At 44.4% G+C, this 17,131-nt stretch overlaps 1 protein-coding gene across 1 annotated transcript in view; it reads right to left on the reverse strand.

Moving 5' to 3' along the window:
• Ap3b1 (adaptor related protein complex 3 subunit beta 1) overlaps window positions 1-12,554 on the reverse strand; it is a 201,156-nt gene extending 188,602 nt beyond the window's left edge. The window contains exon 1 of the mRNA XM_050153860.1: window positions 11,996-12,554. Within this exon, the coding sequence (XP_050009817.1) occupies window positions 11,996-12,123 (128 nt within the window). The 5' untranslated portion in view covers window positions 12,124-12,554. The remainder of the gene's footprint in view (window positions 1-11,995) is intronic.
• Window positions 12,555-17,131: the final 4,577 nt, after the last annotated feature.

Raw genomic sequence — 17,131 nt, forward strand, 5'->3', positions numbered from 1 at the left:
TTTTTTTTTTTTCTGAATTTCCTGCACTTTAAGAACAGGAAAATGAAACTAAACTAGCTTTTATTTTTTTCTCATTGATTCCACAATTGAAGGAAGTAGAAATCTCTGTAATAACAAAGGAGCATTTTAGCCTAAGGCTTAGGCAGTGTGAGGATCTCCAGGATCAGCAGACAAACAAGGTTAGAAGTTCTTCCATGACCCATTAGAGTTTATTTTCTCTTGAACCTGTGTATTACCTTGTTTTTGTATCAAAGTGACAAAGTCATAGTCATCTGAGAGGAGGGAACCTCCAAAAAAGAAAATTTTCTTCCTAAGAGTGAGCTGAAGGCACCCTGTACAACAATGTATAAATTAGTGATCAATGGGGGAGGGAGTAGCCCCTTGTGGATGGTGCCTGCTTTGGGTTGGTGGTGTTGGTGTCTAAAAGAAAGCAGGTGGAACAAGACATGGGGAGCAACCACTAAGAAGTATCCATGGTCTCTTCATCAACAACTGTTTCCAATTTCCCTGCCCTGTTTGTGTTCAAGTCCTGGCTTCCTTTGATGGCAAACAGAGATATGGAAGTGTAAGCCAAATAAACCCTTTCCCCTCCAGCTTATTTTTTGGTCATGGTGTTTCATCATAGAAATAGAAACCTTAAAATAACATGGTAACAGGATCATGGCCTACAGTGAGATCTGGCATGTTGTTTTGAGAAATACTGTGCAAAGACCTTGGAACTTTGGTCTTGAAATCTATTATGAGTTCAAAACTTGATTTCATTTTCTTTGGTAGCATGGAAGATAAGAATGTTGAGAGTAAAGCAAACAGTGGAGGCCTAACTTGTGAAGTTCCAGAGGGAGTTTGTGATTCACTTCAAGACCAAAGATGAGATCTGAGTATGGTGGCCTGGGACTGAAGTATTAGCTGTAATTAACAAGAACACAGACAGTGAAGTCAGTCTGTGGTTTACTGGGAAAATAGATGCTGGTCAACTGGAGCTAAGAAATTAGCACTGATTAAGAAGAGGCCAGGACGATGATTATATGTTTTTCTTTGGGTTCACCTTCTTATTTAGCTTCTCTAGGATCACGAATTATAGCCTCAATGTCCTTTATTTATGGCTAGAAACCAATTATGAGTGAGTTCATCCCATGTTCCTCTTTTTGGTTCTGGGTTACCTCATTCATGATAGTGTTTTCTATTTCCGTCCATTTACATGCAAAATTCAAGAAGTCATTATTTTTTACTGCTGAGTAGTACTATAATATGTCTATATTCCATACTTTCTTCATCCATTCTTCCACTGAAGGGAATCTAGGTTGTTTCCATGTTCTGGCAATTACAAACAATGCTGCTAAGAACAAAGTTGAGCATATACTTTTGTTGTATGGTAGTAACCTTTATCAGGCCATGAAAGGAGACAGAGACAGAGACTCACTTTGGAGCACCGGACTGAAATCCCAAGGTCCAAATCAGGAGCAGAAGGAGAGAGAGCATGACCAAGAAACTCAGGACTGCGAGCGGTGCACCCACACACTGAGATGTTGTATCGGGAACTCAGCAAGGGCAGCTGGCCTGGGTCTGAAAAAGCATGGGATAAAACCAGACTTGCTGTACATAGCAGACAATGAGGACTACTGAGAACTCAAGAACAATGGTACTGGGTTTTGATCCTACTGCACATACTGGCTTTGTGGGAGCCTAGGCAGTTTGGATGCTCACCTTACTAGACCTGGAAGGAGGAGGGTGGTCCTTGGACTTCCCACAGGGCAGGGATCCCTGATTGCTCTTTGGGCTGACGAGGGAGGGGGACTTGATTGGGGGAGGGGGAGGGAAAGGGGAGGCGGAGGTGGGGAAGAGACAGAAATCTTTAATTAATTAATAAAGAAATAAATAAATTAAAAAAAGATAAACAGGAGCAGGGCAGTAGTGGCGCATGCCTTTAATCCCAGCACTTAGGAGGCAGAGACAGGTGGATCTCAGTGAGTTTGGGGCCAGCATGGTCTACAAAGTGAGCTCCAGGACAACCAGGACTGTTACATAAAGAAGAAAAAAAAAAAAACCTTTCTCAAAGAACCAAAAAATAAAAAATAAATAAATAAAAAAGAAAACAGGGCCATCCCATTCCTTTCCTCAAAACCCTCAATGACACTCCCTCTCTTTCAGGGTAAAAATCCAAGTCTTTACAAGGCCCTTTGAAAGCTGGCCTTCATCCTGCACCCCAACTTTTACCTCTTCTTATCTCATATTCTAATTTATTTACTGTTCCTTCTGTGCTTACTCCAGCCATGCTGGCCTCTCACTTGATCTTCACATGAGTCAGAAATTCTCCTGCCTAGATGCCTAAGCAATTGTTACGCCTTGTGGATAGCAGATACCCACATGCTGCTTCCTCAGCTTCTTCATGCGGTGCTCCTGGACTTTCTCCTGGCTCTGCACTGCACACTCCAGCCCCTCACTCTGAACTACCCTTCACTCCTTCTCCCGCATTCTTTACCACAGATGATCTCGCGGTGACTTCTTAGTGCACATCTTCTCCAGCTAGAAGAATGAACTCTAGGGCAGTCGCTTATTCATGGCTTCCTCCTCAGTATTAACAACAGAGCCTGCAGCCAGAGACGGCTCGGAGGGTGAAGATATATGCCCCAAGCCTGCCAATCTGAGTGCCTTCCTGGAACCCATGATGGAAAGAAGAGAACCAATTCCCAAAAGCTGTACACTGATTCCAACATGGAATGACGAAGAGAGGGAGAAAGGGAAGGAGGAATATTTTAAATAGCAATACCTAGCATTCCTATGTACTGAATCAAAAAATTACTTGTAAAATTTATTAGTTATTGAAATACGCCAGAGTCTGCTCCACCACAGTCAGCTATGGTTCCTGGAGGTAGGCAGGAGATTCAAGGAAATGGCAGATAAAAGAAATTGAGACAGAAAACACAGAATAGATTCAGGAAGTCTGTTGGTAAATACCAACCAGCCCTAAGTTTATTTCAGAGCTTGCTTATACACAGATTAAAGGTAGAAGGCAGAACAAAGAGCAGTGCAGTCAGTAAGCCACCCCCCTGCACTGTCCTAGGGAGAAATCACAGGCAGGCTCGCCATCTATCCTGTGAGTCCTGCTAGCAGCGCGCAGTTTCTTTGTCTAACTGGACGAGCCTCAAGTTGCCTTCACCAGCCTGTGTCCTAATAGATAATGTGTTCTTCCCACGGGCTTCACCAGAACTTTCTCACAGCTCTCAAGGAGACTGCAACAAGCAAGCTTGAACTCAAATGACTTCTAAGTCAGAACAGACTCCAGATGGAAACTGAGTCACTTGTGGGCCACCACGACATACATCTGTCACACAACTGACACTGAACAGTTAGCCATTCTAAATACACACTCTGCTTAAAACTCCCCAGTGGATTTGGAATAATAAACTTCAAACCCTTATTTTGGAGCCCTGTACAATCTGGCCCCGCCTTGCACTCTACTCTCATGTAGAACCAATTTCTTCCTCATGTTGCCCTCATGTTGAACCAATTTCTTCCCCTTCTTCAAGGCCATATTCTTAACCAACGCCAAGAGTAAAGATGATGGTGTCTGCACACCATGGCTTTGGAACCAGCCTCATTTACAGTCTCCCCTTGTTTTGCCTCCATGCCAACCCACTCTAGATACTGACCTTCTATCAGCAATACTCAGCCCATCAGTGAGCAGACATTCGCTACGACTGTCTGCTTGTGTGGATCTGTGAACTTGTTGCGGCTGATATGCTAAATGTCTTCCCTAAATACAACCAGCACTGTTCATAATATGAAATACAGGAAATCATTTCCTCTCTGATTACTCTACTTGGGGCTCTTCACTTTAAATTTTCCATTTGGACTGGGGACAATTTGTTTTTGTCAGCGGCTCATTTATATACACCAGCGCGATGCTGTCATATGATTTTACTACGACACATTTGTCATTCTGGGAGTATAACTTTAGCGTAGGGTTTTTTTTAAAAGAACATTCCAGGGAACCATCTGTCTGCTTTTTGTTGTTGCTAATGTTTAAGCACATTCCTTCCGAGTAGCAAAAGATGCTCAAAGTTCCAAGTGTTCCTGAGACAACACCATCTCACAGTTTATAATCCGACAAGCTCTAAGTTTCTCAGACAACACTATCTCACAGCCCATAATCTGACAAGCCAGAAATGTAAGGATGTGGACTTTCAGCAGTGTTGGTGATCCTAAAGGGTCCTATTGATATAGGGGTGAATAGCTCCCTGGCTGAGCTCTGTTAAGTCAGGGCTGATTCTCCACCAAGAATGAGCTAGGTGAAGCAGAACAAGAGGGGATGCTTCAGAAAGTAGGACCTGCTTACAGGCATGTTTCATCAAATTTTTATTCCTCACATTTAGTTCAGAATATATTTAAAGAATTAAATTATATTAATAAGTGTCATTCGATAGCTACATCACACAGGAAAGGTGAGGATTCAACACAATTTAGAGGTAAGTATATGCCCATATTACTGTCAGGAGACAAATAACTACAGTCTACAGCAGAAACACCGTGAGCTGGGAGTACAACTCATGCGGACCACAAGCTTAACATGTACAAGACCCTGGGTCAAATCACAGCACCAAGACAAACACAAGGGAATATGTATGGAATAATCCCAAGTTTGTAGTAAAATATGCCTTTGAAAAGTATGAGAAAGACTTAAAAATCTTGATTGACATGACAAGTCCAAGTTAAGTAAACCCAACACAGCCAAGACAAAAGCAATGTCATGAAGAGAAGGGCTATCCTGAAACAATACACAATTAACTTCAGGTGATACTGTAGCAAGACCAGACCACTGGAGGAGTCACGTTACCCATTACCCTCTCCTTTTAGGGTGAAGGGATCAAACCATGGGTGCAACATCCCCAGCCACTCTGTCTCCTCTCTCTCCCTCTGTGTGTGTCCGTGTGTGTGTGTGTGTGTGTGTGTGTGTGTGTGTGTGTTTGCACATATGTGCAAGTGCCCCAATTAGTCAAAGGGATGTCAAATAGCTGGAGGTGGAGTTGCAGACAGGTATGAACGGCCAGGTGGGTACTGGGCACTGAACTACAGTTCTCTGTAAGAGCAGCAAGCGCTCCCAACTCTCCCCAAGCCTTCGCTTCTGAACAGCACAAGTTAACTAGACAGTAGGTGCTAGTTTAATCTGAATCCCCGAACAGAGTAAAAGGATCTGAAAGTGCCTGTCGGGCAAAATTAAGAACAAAAAAGGATACCTTCCTGATCCACTTCACATAAATAAATTATGCCATTTAATATTACAATGTGTATAGTCTCTAGGTCGGCGTTTCTCAACATGTGGGTCGCAATCCCTCTGGAGGTCAAATGACCCTTTCACAAGGGTCACAACAGAGATCCTGCAAATCAAATATTTACATTATGATTCATAACAGTAGCAAAATTACTATTATAAATTTTGCAACAAAAATGATTTTATGGTTGGGGTCACCACAACATGAGGAACTGTACTGAAGGGTGGTAGCATTAGAAAGGTGAGAACCACTGCTCTAGGAAATGTGTAACAAATATCCACTGAGTTTCCGGAATTTTAAGCACACAGAATTACTGAATAATGAAAAACACATCCATTAGAAATAGCAGAGTAAGAAGAAAGAAGACTAAGCTCTTACTACTGGAACCATAAAGAAGCATTTAATAATAAAAACATGATACATACAGATCACAATAAAACTATGAATGGAAATTGAAACAATCGCATAAACACATTTACAGGCTCATATTGTGATACAGTGACGCCTTTTAAGTTATGTCAAAATCATCATTTACTATTAGAGAAGTACTGACACCTAGAACTGGCTTATTTTGAAAAACATTTTTAAGGCCCTCCTGTAAACAGACATCTCATTTGGTGAGTATCTACTGCCTTCTAGAAAGACAGGAAAAGTGGCAGATACACAGCTGGACCTGCGACAACTTCATACAAACCAGCTATGTGTGACTCCACTCAGCAGCAGTGAGAAGCACTGGGACTAAAGACTAGAGGGATAAAGGAATGTCCAAGGTAGGTCCTATAAAGCTGATGATGCTATGAAAACACACTAATGTAATACACCCATGTCAGGAAAGCATGTGGCCAGTCCTTCAGTGTCTGTAACCCTGCTCTGTGGATCGAAAGCACTCCACTCCAATGTCAGCAGACGGTTTAGATTGTCCCCTTCCAGTGCAGCTCAGTAGGAGATGGACTACTAAACTCCTGGTTGTTAATCTTTACTAAATGCAAGGGCCTCTGCAGCCTTCCTTCTATTCTAGTCACTCTCGCTCTGCACTCTCCTGACTCTTCAATCAGCCCTACATGGGTTTCAGCCACACAGCCCATTGTCTAGCAACCTCCCTGGGTGGTTCAACCAGCCCCACGCTTTCCTATCGGCAGCCCAGAACCTGAGGTCCAATTGGCTCTCATCTGAACAGGGACCTTTTCCTACAGCTCTCCTGGTTTATACATTCCTGGTCTACACAACTCTCTCTTCCATCCAGGTGGCAAAAGTCTCCTCAGACCTATGATCCAACATGAGCACTTCAGTGAGGCTCTCACCAAGCTTCTTACGTTAGTTTAGATTCCAGTTTAGAAATAATCTGGGCATGATGGCTCGTGCTTGTAATCTCAGCACTAAGGGGGGGCTGAGGAAAAAGGACTGCTTTGAGCTTGAGGCTAATCCTACTTCAAAATTAATAAATAGACAGACGGACAGATAAAAAGGAAGAGGAGGAAGGGATAGGGGAGGGAAAGAAGGAAGAGGGAGGAATGAGGAGAGGAGAGGAGAAGGGGAGATGAAAGTTTTCTTTCAAATACACTGTCTCACAGAAAACTCCCAGAGCCCGGGCAGTGGTGGCACATGCCTTTAAGCCCAGCACTCCAGAGATAGAAGCAAGGGGATCTCTGTGAGTTTGAGGCCAATCTGGTCTAGAGAGCTAGTTCCAGGACAGTCAGGGCTACACAGACAAACCCTGTCTTGAAAGACAAAAAAAAAAAAAAAAAAAAAAAAAAAAAAAAAAAAAAGAAGGAGGGAGGGAGGGAGGGAGGGAGGGAGGGAGGGAGGGAGGGAGGGAGGGAGGGAAAAAAATTCCAAGAACAGGCAAGGATTAATCACACCCTTTCTAGAAACAAGGAAACTGAAATTTGAGAAAATCAGCCAAGTTGAACAAGAAACACTATTACTGAAAAGCATTTCCTTAAACCAAGTGTCTCCTGTGACGCCTCCGGGAACCTTGTGCTTGGTGTTATCAGCATCACACATTTACAGTCTTGCTTTTTCTACTCAACTGACAGGGGAAAGAGAGGAGCTGGATGACAACCAAACTAGTTAGCTAAAAGGAGTCAGCTCTAGTATCCTGTGGTGGTCTGAATGAGAATGGCCCCACAGGCTCGTGCGTTCAAATGCTTGGTCCCAGTTAGTGGGACTGTCTGGGAAAGATTAGCAGACGTGGCCTTGTTGGAGACAGGATGACCTTGTTGGAGGAGATGGGCTTCTGGGAGTGGGCTGTGAGGTTTCAAAAGCCCACAGCAGGCCCAGCCTTGCTCCTTCTGCCAGCTGCCTGCTGCCTGTAAAGCTGTCAGCTACACTCCCTACCTGTCTGTCTACACCATGATGATCATGGACTAACCCTCTGAAACTGTATGCAAGCCCCCAGTTAAATGTTTCCTTTTACAAGAGCTGCCATGGTCACGGTGTCTCCATACACCAATGAAACAGTGTGCCAATAAGAGTTCTCATGAACTACTTCGGCGTGTAAGAAAGCTATAAGTGAGGAGCCAAAGGCTCTGAACAAAGAAATAAGGAGCCAGAATTACTAATTTACCCTGATATGATCAGTATGTAATGTACACACATGTGGAAATACTACAATGAATATCATAAATACATACATTGTTACATGATAAAAATTTTTAAATGCCTTAAATTTAGTGAGATACATAAAAGATACTTAAAAATTCAGAAGAAAATCAGAAAATTGACTAGTGTTACCTGAGTCACCTAGAAATTACTTTGCAATTAACTGCTTAAGGCAGAAAGAAATGTGAAATTCTTTCTTTACACACACACCCAAATGAACTACGATAAAGGAAGGTTCTCTCTTTTTTTAAGATAAAGAAAAATAACTTAAAAAAAAAGCTAAAAGCAATGAAAGTATAGACTATTGCAAAGAAAGGGAGAAATAAGTTAGTTCTTTACATTTAAAAGTGAGGAAATGAAAAACCTCAAGGCCAATAAACTAACTAAACAACTGTGCTGAGGATCCGCTTTCCTAAGACTATGATCCTCCAATTCTGCTTCTGTTTGAAGAGTGAGATGGGTTAAAAAAATTACAAATAAAATTCTGAAAACAAAAGTTGACTGTTAACTGAGTTGGAGGAGATGAAACATCTTTGAAACAGTCTATGAAAGACTAAAGAACACGGAGTCCCACGACACAGGACACGAGGGCGCATCACAGTGGACACAGGGAGGAGACGCACACCTAGTCACAGCCGCAGCAGTAAAGGCGGGTTCAGAAGACTGCCATCTTAGACTAGGCATAGTTCAGCAGCATGGGCACCTGAGCGTGTTTCCCAGCATCCAGAACAGATGGTGCACAACCACATTGAACGCCAATCCCAGAGGGCCCGATGCCCTCTTCTGCCTCCTTCGTCACCTACACTTAAATGCACATACTCACAAAGACACACACACAGACATGTAAATAAAAACAAAATGAGTCCTTAAAATATAAGATTCGCATCTGAGTGCTGAAGACTTGATGGGAAAGCTCTCTACGTGGTCTCATGGTATCTTCCTTCCCACCAACAGATGGGGGATGGATAAAAATGTAATGATATAGTCAAGACACCAGAAAAGTCCTGCACTGGGAAAGTCAGGAAGATGATGGTGTCCTGTGTCTCTAGTCCTAACAGCTGGGAGGCATATTACCTACGGCAATGCTCTACAGGGCCCTATACCCAAACCTGGAGATGAAGACCGCCAGCGACTCCCTGCTGATTAGTATGCTATAAAATAATTAACTGTCAAGGAGTCTGTGAGACGAAGAAAGGGAGACTTAGAGGGATATGATCACTACATGGAATGCTGTATGATACCAGACTAGATCCCATCCTGATGAAAAACATCCTAAGAGAAAGGAAAGGGCAAGCTGGACTGTACACTGTCCTGTATCAATATCAAACTTCTTGGTCACGTTCGTAAGTACGATTGTATAAGGGACTGCTTTTAAGACCAAAAACATACACTAAAGTTTTAAGGGTAAAGGGTGTGATTTAAACAACTCAATCCCATGGTTCAGAAGATAGCAATTCATGTGCATGTGTGGGTGTGTGTGCATGTGAAGGGGAAGGGAGGGTACACAGCACAGCATTCTGGACTAGCAAGACAGCTCAGTGGTTAAGAGCATGTGCTGAGCTTGCGGAAGACCCAAGTTTGATTTTCAGCACATTAGGTAGCTCCCAACAACCTGTTCCTGAGATCTAATGCCTTCTTTTGGCCTCCATGGGTACTACACAAACCCACACACTGAGACATATAACTAAATAGCAAAAAATTAAAAATTAACCAGGTGGTGGTTACTCACGCCTTTAATCCCAGCACTTGGGAGGCAGAGGCAGGTGGATCTCTATGAGTTAGAGGCCAGCATGGTCGACAGAGGGAGTTCCAGGACAACTAGGGCTATTGCATATATTACACAGAGAAACCCTGCCTCGGAAAAACAAAAAAAATAATTAAAAATTATACTTGGTGACGCTACAAAGAGCGGTCGTCCTTACAAATGCCGAAGAGAAAGACGTAAGATGGTTTTAGAGTTAAAAACAAAAAGACAAGAAGCGATTTCAAAGTGATCTAATGAAAACGGGTGTGGTGGTCGCACCTGTAAATCCAAGCAAGGATTACAAGTTTGAGGCCAGCCTGGGCTTCATAGTGTCATAGTGAGATCTTGTCTCAAAAGACAATTTTCTTTTAAAGGAGAACTCAGGAGAGATTAAGTGGCTGCTTGAAAACAGGAGCCTGTTGTTTCTGCTAACTAACTCCACTAGACCGCAGCTCAGCAGCCAAAGTGCCTCAAGTCTGACAGTTTCAAGGTCACATTGTGTCTAAGACTCCGAACTTTTCAAAGTTTTCAACTTCTGGTGAGCTATATGAATTCCCTAATAAAAACAACAGCATATCCAAACACATGAGAGAAGAAACTGAGGTTGGAATGTCGGGTTTCAAATTCAGACAGCTGTGTGCCCTTGGGCAAAGGAACAACTGGACTACAAGTTCCTCACCCTTCAAGCAGAACAAGAGAAGTACCTGGTAACCGTCCACTAAGGACCACAGGCTGGGGATGCAGCTGGCTCTAGGCAAGACCCCAGCAGACACACACTGACCGTGGTATCTATGAGTACCCAAGTGCACAGCACTCAGTGTTAATGCTTTTGAGTTCAACTCTAATGTCAACTACACTGTAGAGCCATATGTTCTTCCCAGGCCAGGCCCAAACTTTATATACTCTAAAAGGAAAGAGAAAAAAAAAAAAAAAAAAAAAAAAACCTGAGATGCTCTCAAATCAGAAAAGTAGATTACCTGAATACAAGTCACATGCAAATTCAACAACCAAAACATTTTGCTGAGAAAAATATGGAGTTAGAATAAGTTCCTTGTTGGCTCAGTCAGTCACCTAAAGGCACACAATGACAGATGAGATCCACTATTTTCTAAACTTTCCTATCCTGGAAATAACGAACACAAAGATAAATAATACGCTATCTACAAGATCTCAGTCAAGAGAGTCAAAACGTAATCTCAATTTCAGCTACTAGCACTTTGTAGTCTACCCAACTGTTTTAAATTTTGAATTATAAAATTGGTATTGACAGTTCACACCCACAATTTCAGCACCAGTGAGGAAGAGGCAGGAGGATGGCCAGTTTCAGTCTGAGACCAGCCTAAGCTAACAGAACAAGACTGCCTTGAACCACCTTCCCCCAAATTCTTAAATTACACCCTCCTAACCCCTGCAAAACTCTCAGCCCAGTTACTCTGCCTTACGTTGACACAATCTAGTGATAGTCTATTATGTTTCACCGCTCTGTGTAACAATAAAGAGATCAAAAATACGACAAGTGTGGGCTGGCATGCTGCTGCATACACTGCGGAGGCAGAGGCAGGTGGATTCCTCTGACTTCCAGGCCAGCCGGCTCTACATAGTGAAACTCTGTCAGAAAAAAAGACTATTAAACAAAGGGGGACAAACAATTAAACAAAGTTGTCATAATTCTGTACATTTATACACAGCCCAATTCTGCCCTGCCAAAACGTAAAAATTAAACTAAAAATCAAACCGCTAAGGATGTTTTCAACTCTGGGCGGTATCTGACATGAACCCTTTTTACAAAAACAAGTCTACACTGGTTATTATTTATTTTTTTAAATTCACACTATTCGTAAATAAATTAGGACGGAGTCACAACAACATTCTATTCAAATATTAGCTCAATGTTTTAGGGGGCGGGGCGCGGAGGTAGTACCCTTGGGCAAAGATCAAGTTAAGCCACCAGAGGTGACAAAAAGCAGTTTGTCATTCATTCAGAACCTCAAACCACCGCTTAATCCCTACTTGGCAGGGTCCAAAAAGCAGCAGCACTCCCACACCCAACCCCATCTCCCCAAATACTCTCTTCACCTTAAATAAGTGACTTCCTCGAGGTCTGACCCCAGAGACCTTCAAGTCACTAGAAGTTCAAAATTCAAAAGTCCTGTGCCCAGCCCAGATCAACGCAGTCAACGGTTTGGGAAGTGGGACCTGAGCTCACCAACTGGTTCTCTTTTCCTCCCCGAGTAAAGTTTGAAAACCACCAGCGCCGCCTTTCACGCCCCAGATGTCCCCCTAAAAAGCCCTGCACCCCGCGGGGCCAACCCACCCACCCACCCACCAGAGCAGCCGGGCGTCCCCGCAGGGTCCCCGCACCCCGAGCCCGGGTCCTCACTTCTTCCAATCACTGCTGAAGAGGCCGAAGGCGCCCGAGGGAGAGATGGTCGAGGTGGCCTCCTGCCCCAGCTCCGCCGCCTCCCCTCCTCCCGACTGCTCGTTGTAGGCGAAACTGTTGCTGGACATTGCGGCGGTAGCGGCGAGCGGGCGGCTGCGGCCGGGAGTTCTCTCCGAGGGGGACGGAGTCTCGAGGACACCGAACCAAACTAGTTGAAGCACCGAGGGGCGCGCGCCGGCGCTTCCGGGCTCGTCACCGCTCTGGCCGACCTGGCGGCCCACCCCCTGCGCATGCGCACTGCGCCTGTCGGGGCCGGCGCCTGCGGCTCCCGGTGCGCTGGATTCTCGCGCTCCGGGTATTAGAAGCGGCCGCCGGGAAGCTGCACCCGGGACCTACAGCCGGTTTTCCACCGAGTTAGGGTGGTGGGCTTGTAAATACTGGGTTTGAAGCCCTTGGATGAGTTTTGCTGGAGGAACTCTCTCTGATCCTCCAGGGTTCTTTGCTTCACCCCTGCTGTCCACTGAGCGCTCCCCGATTCTTCCAGAAAAAGTGCCTTGCACTCTCTAGATCAACTCCGCTTCAGCAGTCACGAGCTCTCTACCCTCGGGCTGATTTCCGCTCCTCTCCCAGCCAGCGTGGCCTGAGTGTCATTCTAGACTTGAAAGCTCCTCCTCCAGAGCGTGGATTGCCGGCTCTGCACAGGGCCGGTCTTGCCCCGGCAAGCGTTGGCTAGGTGGTCTCGGAGTCTGAAGCTCCCACTTGAAGCTCCAGGCGTGCGTCGTGCCTGGAGCAGAGCCTCCACAGGCAGCAGGGGTGGCCTGACCTCTGGGCTCCGCCTGCTCCCACTTTCTGGCAAATAGCTTTCTAACACTTGGCCTAGACAGCCAGGTGGGAAAACCTCAGGCAACTTTGCTGGGGAACCAGCCCCAAAGAGCGTCTCTGATGACTACTGTCCCTTTACCTACACCTGCGGACCAGAAGGAACCTGGAGTCTGCCAGGCAGTCAGCCACCAAAACCCAAGGGTAGCGACCAGGCAAACACCAACTGGGGTCCCCCGCAAGGATCCTCTATTTGACCGAAATGTCGAGTTATTTCTGGGGAAACATGCTAAGAAGGAGAGGAACATTCGGCCTCCAAATTGATCAAAATTTACCTTTCCGGATATACAATGTTAGAGCATCTCAAATATGCTGCTTCCCAGTATTGATGATATTAATAGATTTGTAGAATCTTGCCAACAGCTGATCGCCGATGATAATACATAGCTAGGTATTGTATGACTCTTATACCCTAGGCACTAATTTAAGTGATACGCATGGATTAATTCATTCAGTATGGAAAGACTAGGCTTTGGTTACTTTATCTGTCGAGTATGGAAACCGATGTACACATCTTCACTACAGAAGAGACCTGAGTGTATAGTTTCTTCATCTCAGAGTATGTATGTACACTTGTGCTAGACATTCTAAAACGTTCTCCAGCATCCTAGCATGTTACCCCAATGCTTTGTGTTAGAGGGTTTCCTCACAGCTCATAACTTTGTCATAAATGTGATATTAGGGATATTATTTGTGTCATAATTTTTGTATTCATGTCGATAATGGGTGTAGGTATCTCTCATGTTATTATTCCATGTGCTTTTTTATTTTCTTGAAAATACACATGAACATATTATCTTGACTAGTTCATTTGCATACGGAAAAGGTTTGTGTTGTTTTCAGAGACAGGGTCTCACTCTGTAGCCCTGCCTGGCTTTGAACTTGCAATCCTCCTACCTTAGCCTTCCATGCTGTGACTCTAGCCATGCAGCTGCACATCCCACTTGAAAAGGGCTTATACTCCAGTGTTCCATTCTTTTACAAGATACTTTGTTTTAATACGTAGGGTTTTACTTTTGTTTTCAGTGGGGTTTCTTTGTTATTTTGTTTATTTTGTTTTTCAGCATACAGACTCATGTAAGCAGTTGATCTATAGTTTTGGGGGGCTTTGGGGAAGGTCATCTTATTTTATTTTGTTTGCATTGTCTTGGATGGTGTGGGCTATTAAGCCTGTATGTATCTCAAGAAAGAGCAGGGCAGCGGTGGCACACACCTTTAATCCCACCGCTCAGTAGACAGAGGCAGGTGAATCTCTGTGACTTTGAGGCCAGCCTGGTCTACATAGTGAGTTCCAGGATTGCCAAGGCTACACAGAGAAATTCTGTCTCGAAAAAGAAAAAAAAAGAAAGAAGAAAGGGAAGAAGGAAGGAAAGAAGGAAGGAAGGGGGGAAGGGAGGGAGGAAAGAAAGAGAAGAGATGAAGGAAGGAAGAAAGAAAGGAAAGAAGGGAGGGAGAGAGGGAGAAAGGAAACGAAACAAAATGAAACATAGGGTGACTTCTTTGTTCCTCTTACCTGGAATATTTTGTATAAGATATAAAGCCTGACAGGCCCACCAGGCACCAAGCAGCCTGGACGGCAGGCAGGCTGGAAGGCGGGCAGGCGGTCACCACTGCGATGAACAGGTATGTCGTGGAGAAACGGGAAAGAAGCAGAGTGGTTTGTGTGCTGTGGAGACAGAAGCAGAACTGAAGATGTGAGGGCAGTGAGGAACAAGTTAAGTGGCCTAAGTTGTCACCTGGGTCATGTAACGTCTGTATTTGTGCTGCTGCTGAGGGCCATGTCTCGATTTGTGTCTGACCAGCCCTTCGTAGCCAGGATCTGTGTCGATGCCCATGACCCGTGTTACCACCAAAGGCCATATGGATGCCCATGGTCTGGGCTTCCACCTGAGGCCATGTTGGTGTCCGAAGGTCATGCTGCCACTGGGGCCATATTAATCTGAATACCCTGCACTGCCACCCGAAGTCTTGGTGATGTCTAGGCCTGACCTGCAGCTGAGGGTCATGTCTAGATCCGCAGCTGGGTTCTATACTGATGTCCATAGTCCGTCTTATAACTAGAGCAGGGTGGATGCATGAGAGAGTTGGCCCTGGTGGCCTGGGCACCAGAGAGCTAGTATTGGCCCTCACCATCCCTGCAGGAGAGGTGGCTCCCTCCCCTCACCTGAAGGGAATGGTCCCAGTGGAGGACCAGGCCCACATCCAGGGCTTTGAGTTGACACACCCTAGCATCTACCCCATCTGTGACCTGCCAGGGTGCAAAAAGGGGCCCATCCTGTGGAACCATAACTGCAGATCTGCATGACTTGGGGCCACAGCAGGATTTCCTAGAGAAGTTTCAGTGAGGGTCCAGTGTTGATGATGTGCCAGGAGCCAGCGGCCTCAAGCCAAACCAACAACTCAGTGCAATGAATGTTTGCAAGTAACGCTGTTTGGGCAAAAGTGTCTACTGCATGACATGCTGCAAGGCCACTACAGCAAATCGAGTGATGGAGATGGGGGAAAGGCTGAGGAGCAAAGTGTATTGTTTTTCTTTTTATTATTATTTTTCTTCTACAGAGGGAGGCAACAAGGGTGGAGGGCAGACGTGGAAGCCCTGGACTGGGAAATGAGTGGCATTGGGTGTATGATGTGAAATTCCCAAAGAATCAATTTTTTAAATTATGTTAATTATATGTATATCCTGTGTTCCTTGGAAAAACACATAAAACTTTTTTGTCTGTGTCTTAGTTAGGGTTTCTATTGCTATGATGAAACACCATGGCTAAAACAACTTGGGGAGAAAAAGGTTTATTTTTCTTACATTTCCACAACACTGACTGACATTGAAGGAGATCAGGACAGGAACTCAAACAGGGCAGAAACCTGGAGGCAGGAGCTGAAAAAGAGGCCATACTGGGTGGGGGAAGGGTCTTCCTGGCTTGCTCCTCATAGCTTGTTCCTCCTGCTTTCTTATAGAAACCGGAATCACCAGTTCAGGGATGGCACCACCAGCAGTGTATTGGACCCTCCCCCATCAATCACTAATTAAGAAAATGCCTTGCAGGCTTGCCTGCCCTCAGCCCAGTCTTAGGCAAGGATTTTCTCAACTGAGGATCCGTCCTCTCCAGTGACTGTGGCTTGTATCAAGCTGACATGAACAAGTCAGAACACCATGAAAAGTCGAGGAAGTTGACAAGGAGAGATTTAGAGCTCTTATCTACCTAATTCTAGGATTGTCTATTCATACAGAAAGAGTAAAATAGTGACTCCATATGCTAAAGTCTAGTGTTCCGCTCTCGACAGAATGTAAAACTTCTGTATAGCCCTAAGGTTGTTTAAGGAAGGAGGGAAGGAAGGAAGGAAGGAAGGGAGGGAGGGAGGGAGGGAGGGAGGAAGGAAGGAAGGAAAAGAAAAAAGTTTAAATACTGTCCATAAGAAATGCTTGTGAAAGAACCAGTGACCTAAGAATATCCCAAGTCAGTCAGGTTTTTCTCCTACAACGATGTAAATGTCTATATATATTGTTGTGAGATAAGCTACATTTATTTCAAGAAAGTTATTTTTCCATAGTTTTTCTGTAATACTTAACAACACCTTTACAAAATGTGATTTCCATTTCTGTTCCTCTAAACCACATTGCTAACAGATGGTGAGTTTGATACCTGGAAGTTTGGGTGCACACCTTTAGTCCCAGTACTCGGGAGGCAGAGGCAGGTGGCTCTCTATGAATTCAAGGCCAGCCTGGGCTAGATAGGAATAAATACCCTGCAAATCTCAAAAAAAAAAAAAAAAAAAAGTTTGGTGTATTGTTGAACTTGTTATCCAAACAACAAATGACAGACCGTGTATGAGTGTGTTTCTCCTAATACAGCTTACTTTCTTCTCTTCATCTTCTATTAGCTCACTCTCTCTTCCCCTCTCTTCTTTCTCTGTCTCTCTCATATGCCATACACAGCTACCTTGTTTTAAATATCTATACAATATTTAATTTTGCTGAGGGAAAAATTCTTAGTTTGCCCAAACTTTTGTCAACTGTCTAACTTCTGTTGGGCCTATGTCTCACTTCTTTGTAAAGCTCTTTTTACCAAGAATACTCCACCTTCCATAATTAATCAAAATTGTTCGTCCCCACCCACCAGCTGCCTGTCTGCCATCAGCAGGAATTCTGTTTTATTTGTCCAGCTAGACTTCTGTCCCTAGACTTGATGCCAAACACTTCTCCAAACACTGCTTTGAATCACCACTATTTATCCTTGCTACATTCAAAAGAGATCC

Source organism: Alexandromys fortis, unplaced genomic scaffold (assembly GCF_014885135.2).
Source record: "Alexandromys fortis isolate MF-2015 unplaced genomic scaffold, M_Fortis_MF-2015_v1.1 scaffold_79, whole genome shotgun sequence".
Lineage (NCBI taxonomy): Eukaryota > Metazoa > Chordata > Mammalia > Rodentia > Cricetidae > Alexandromys > Alexandromys fortis.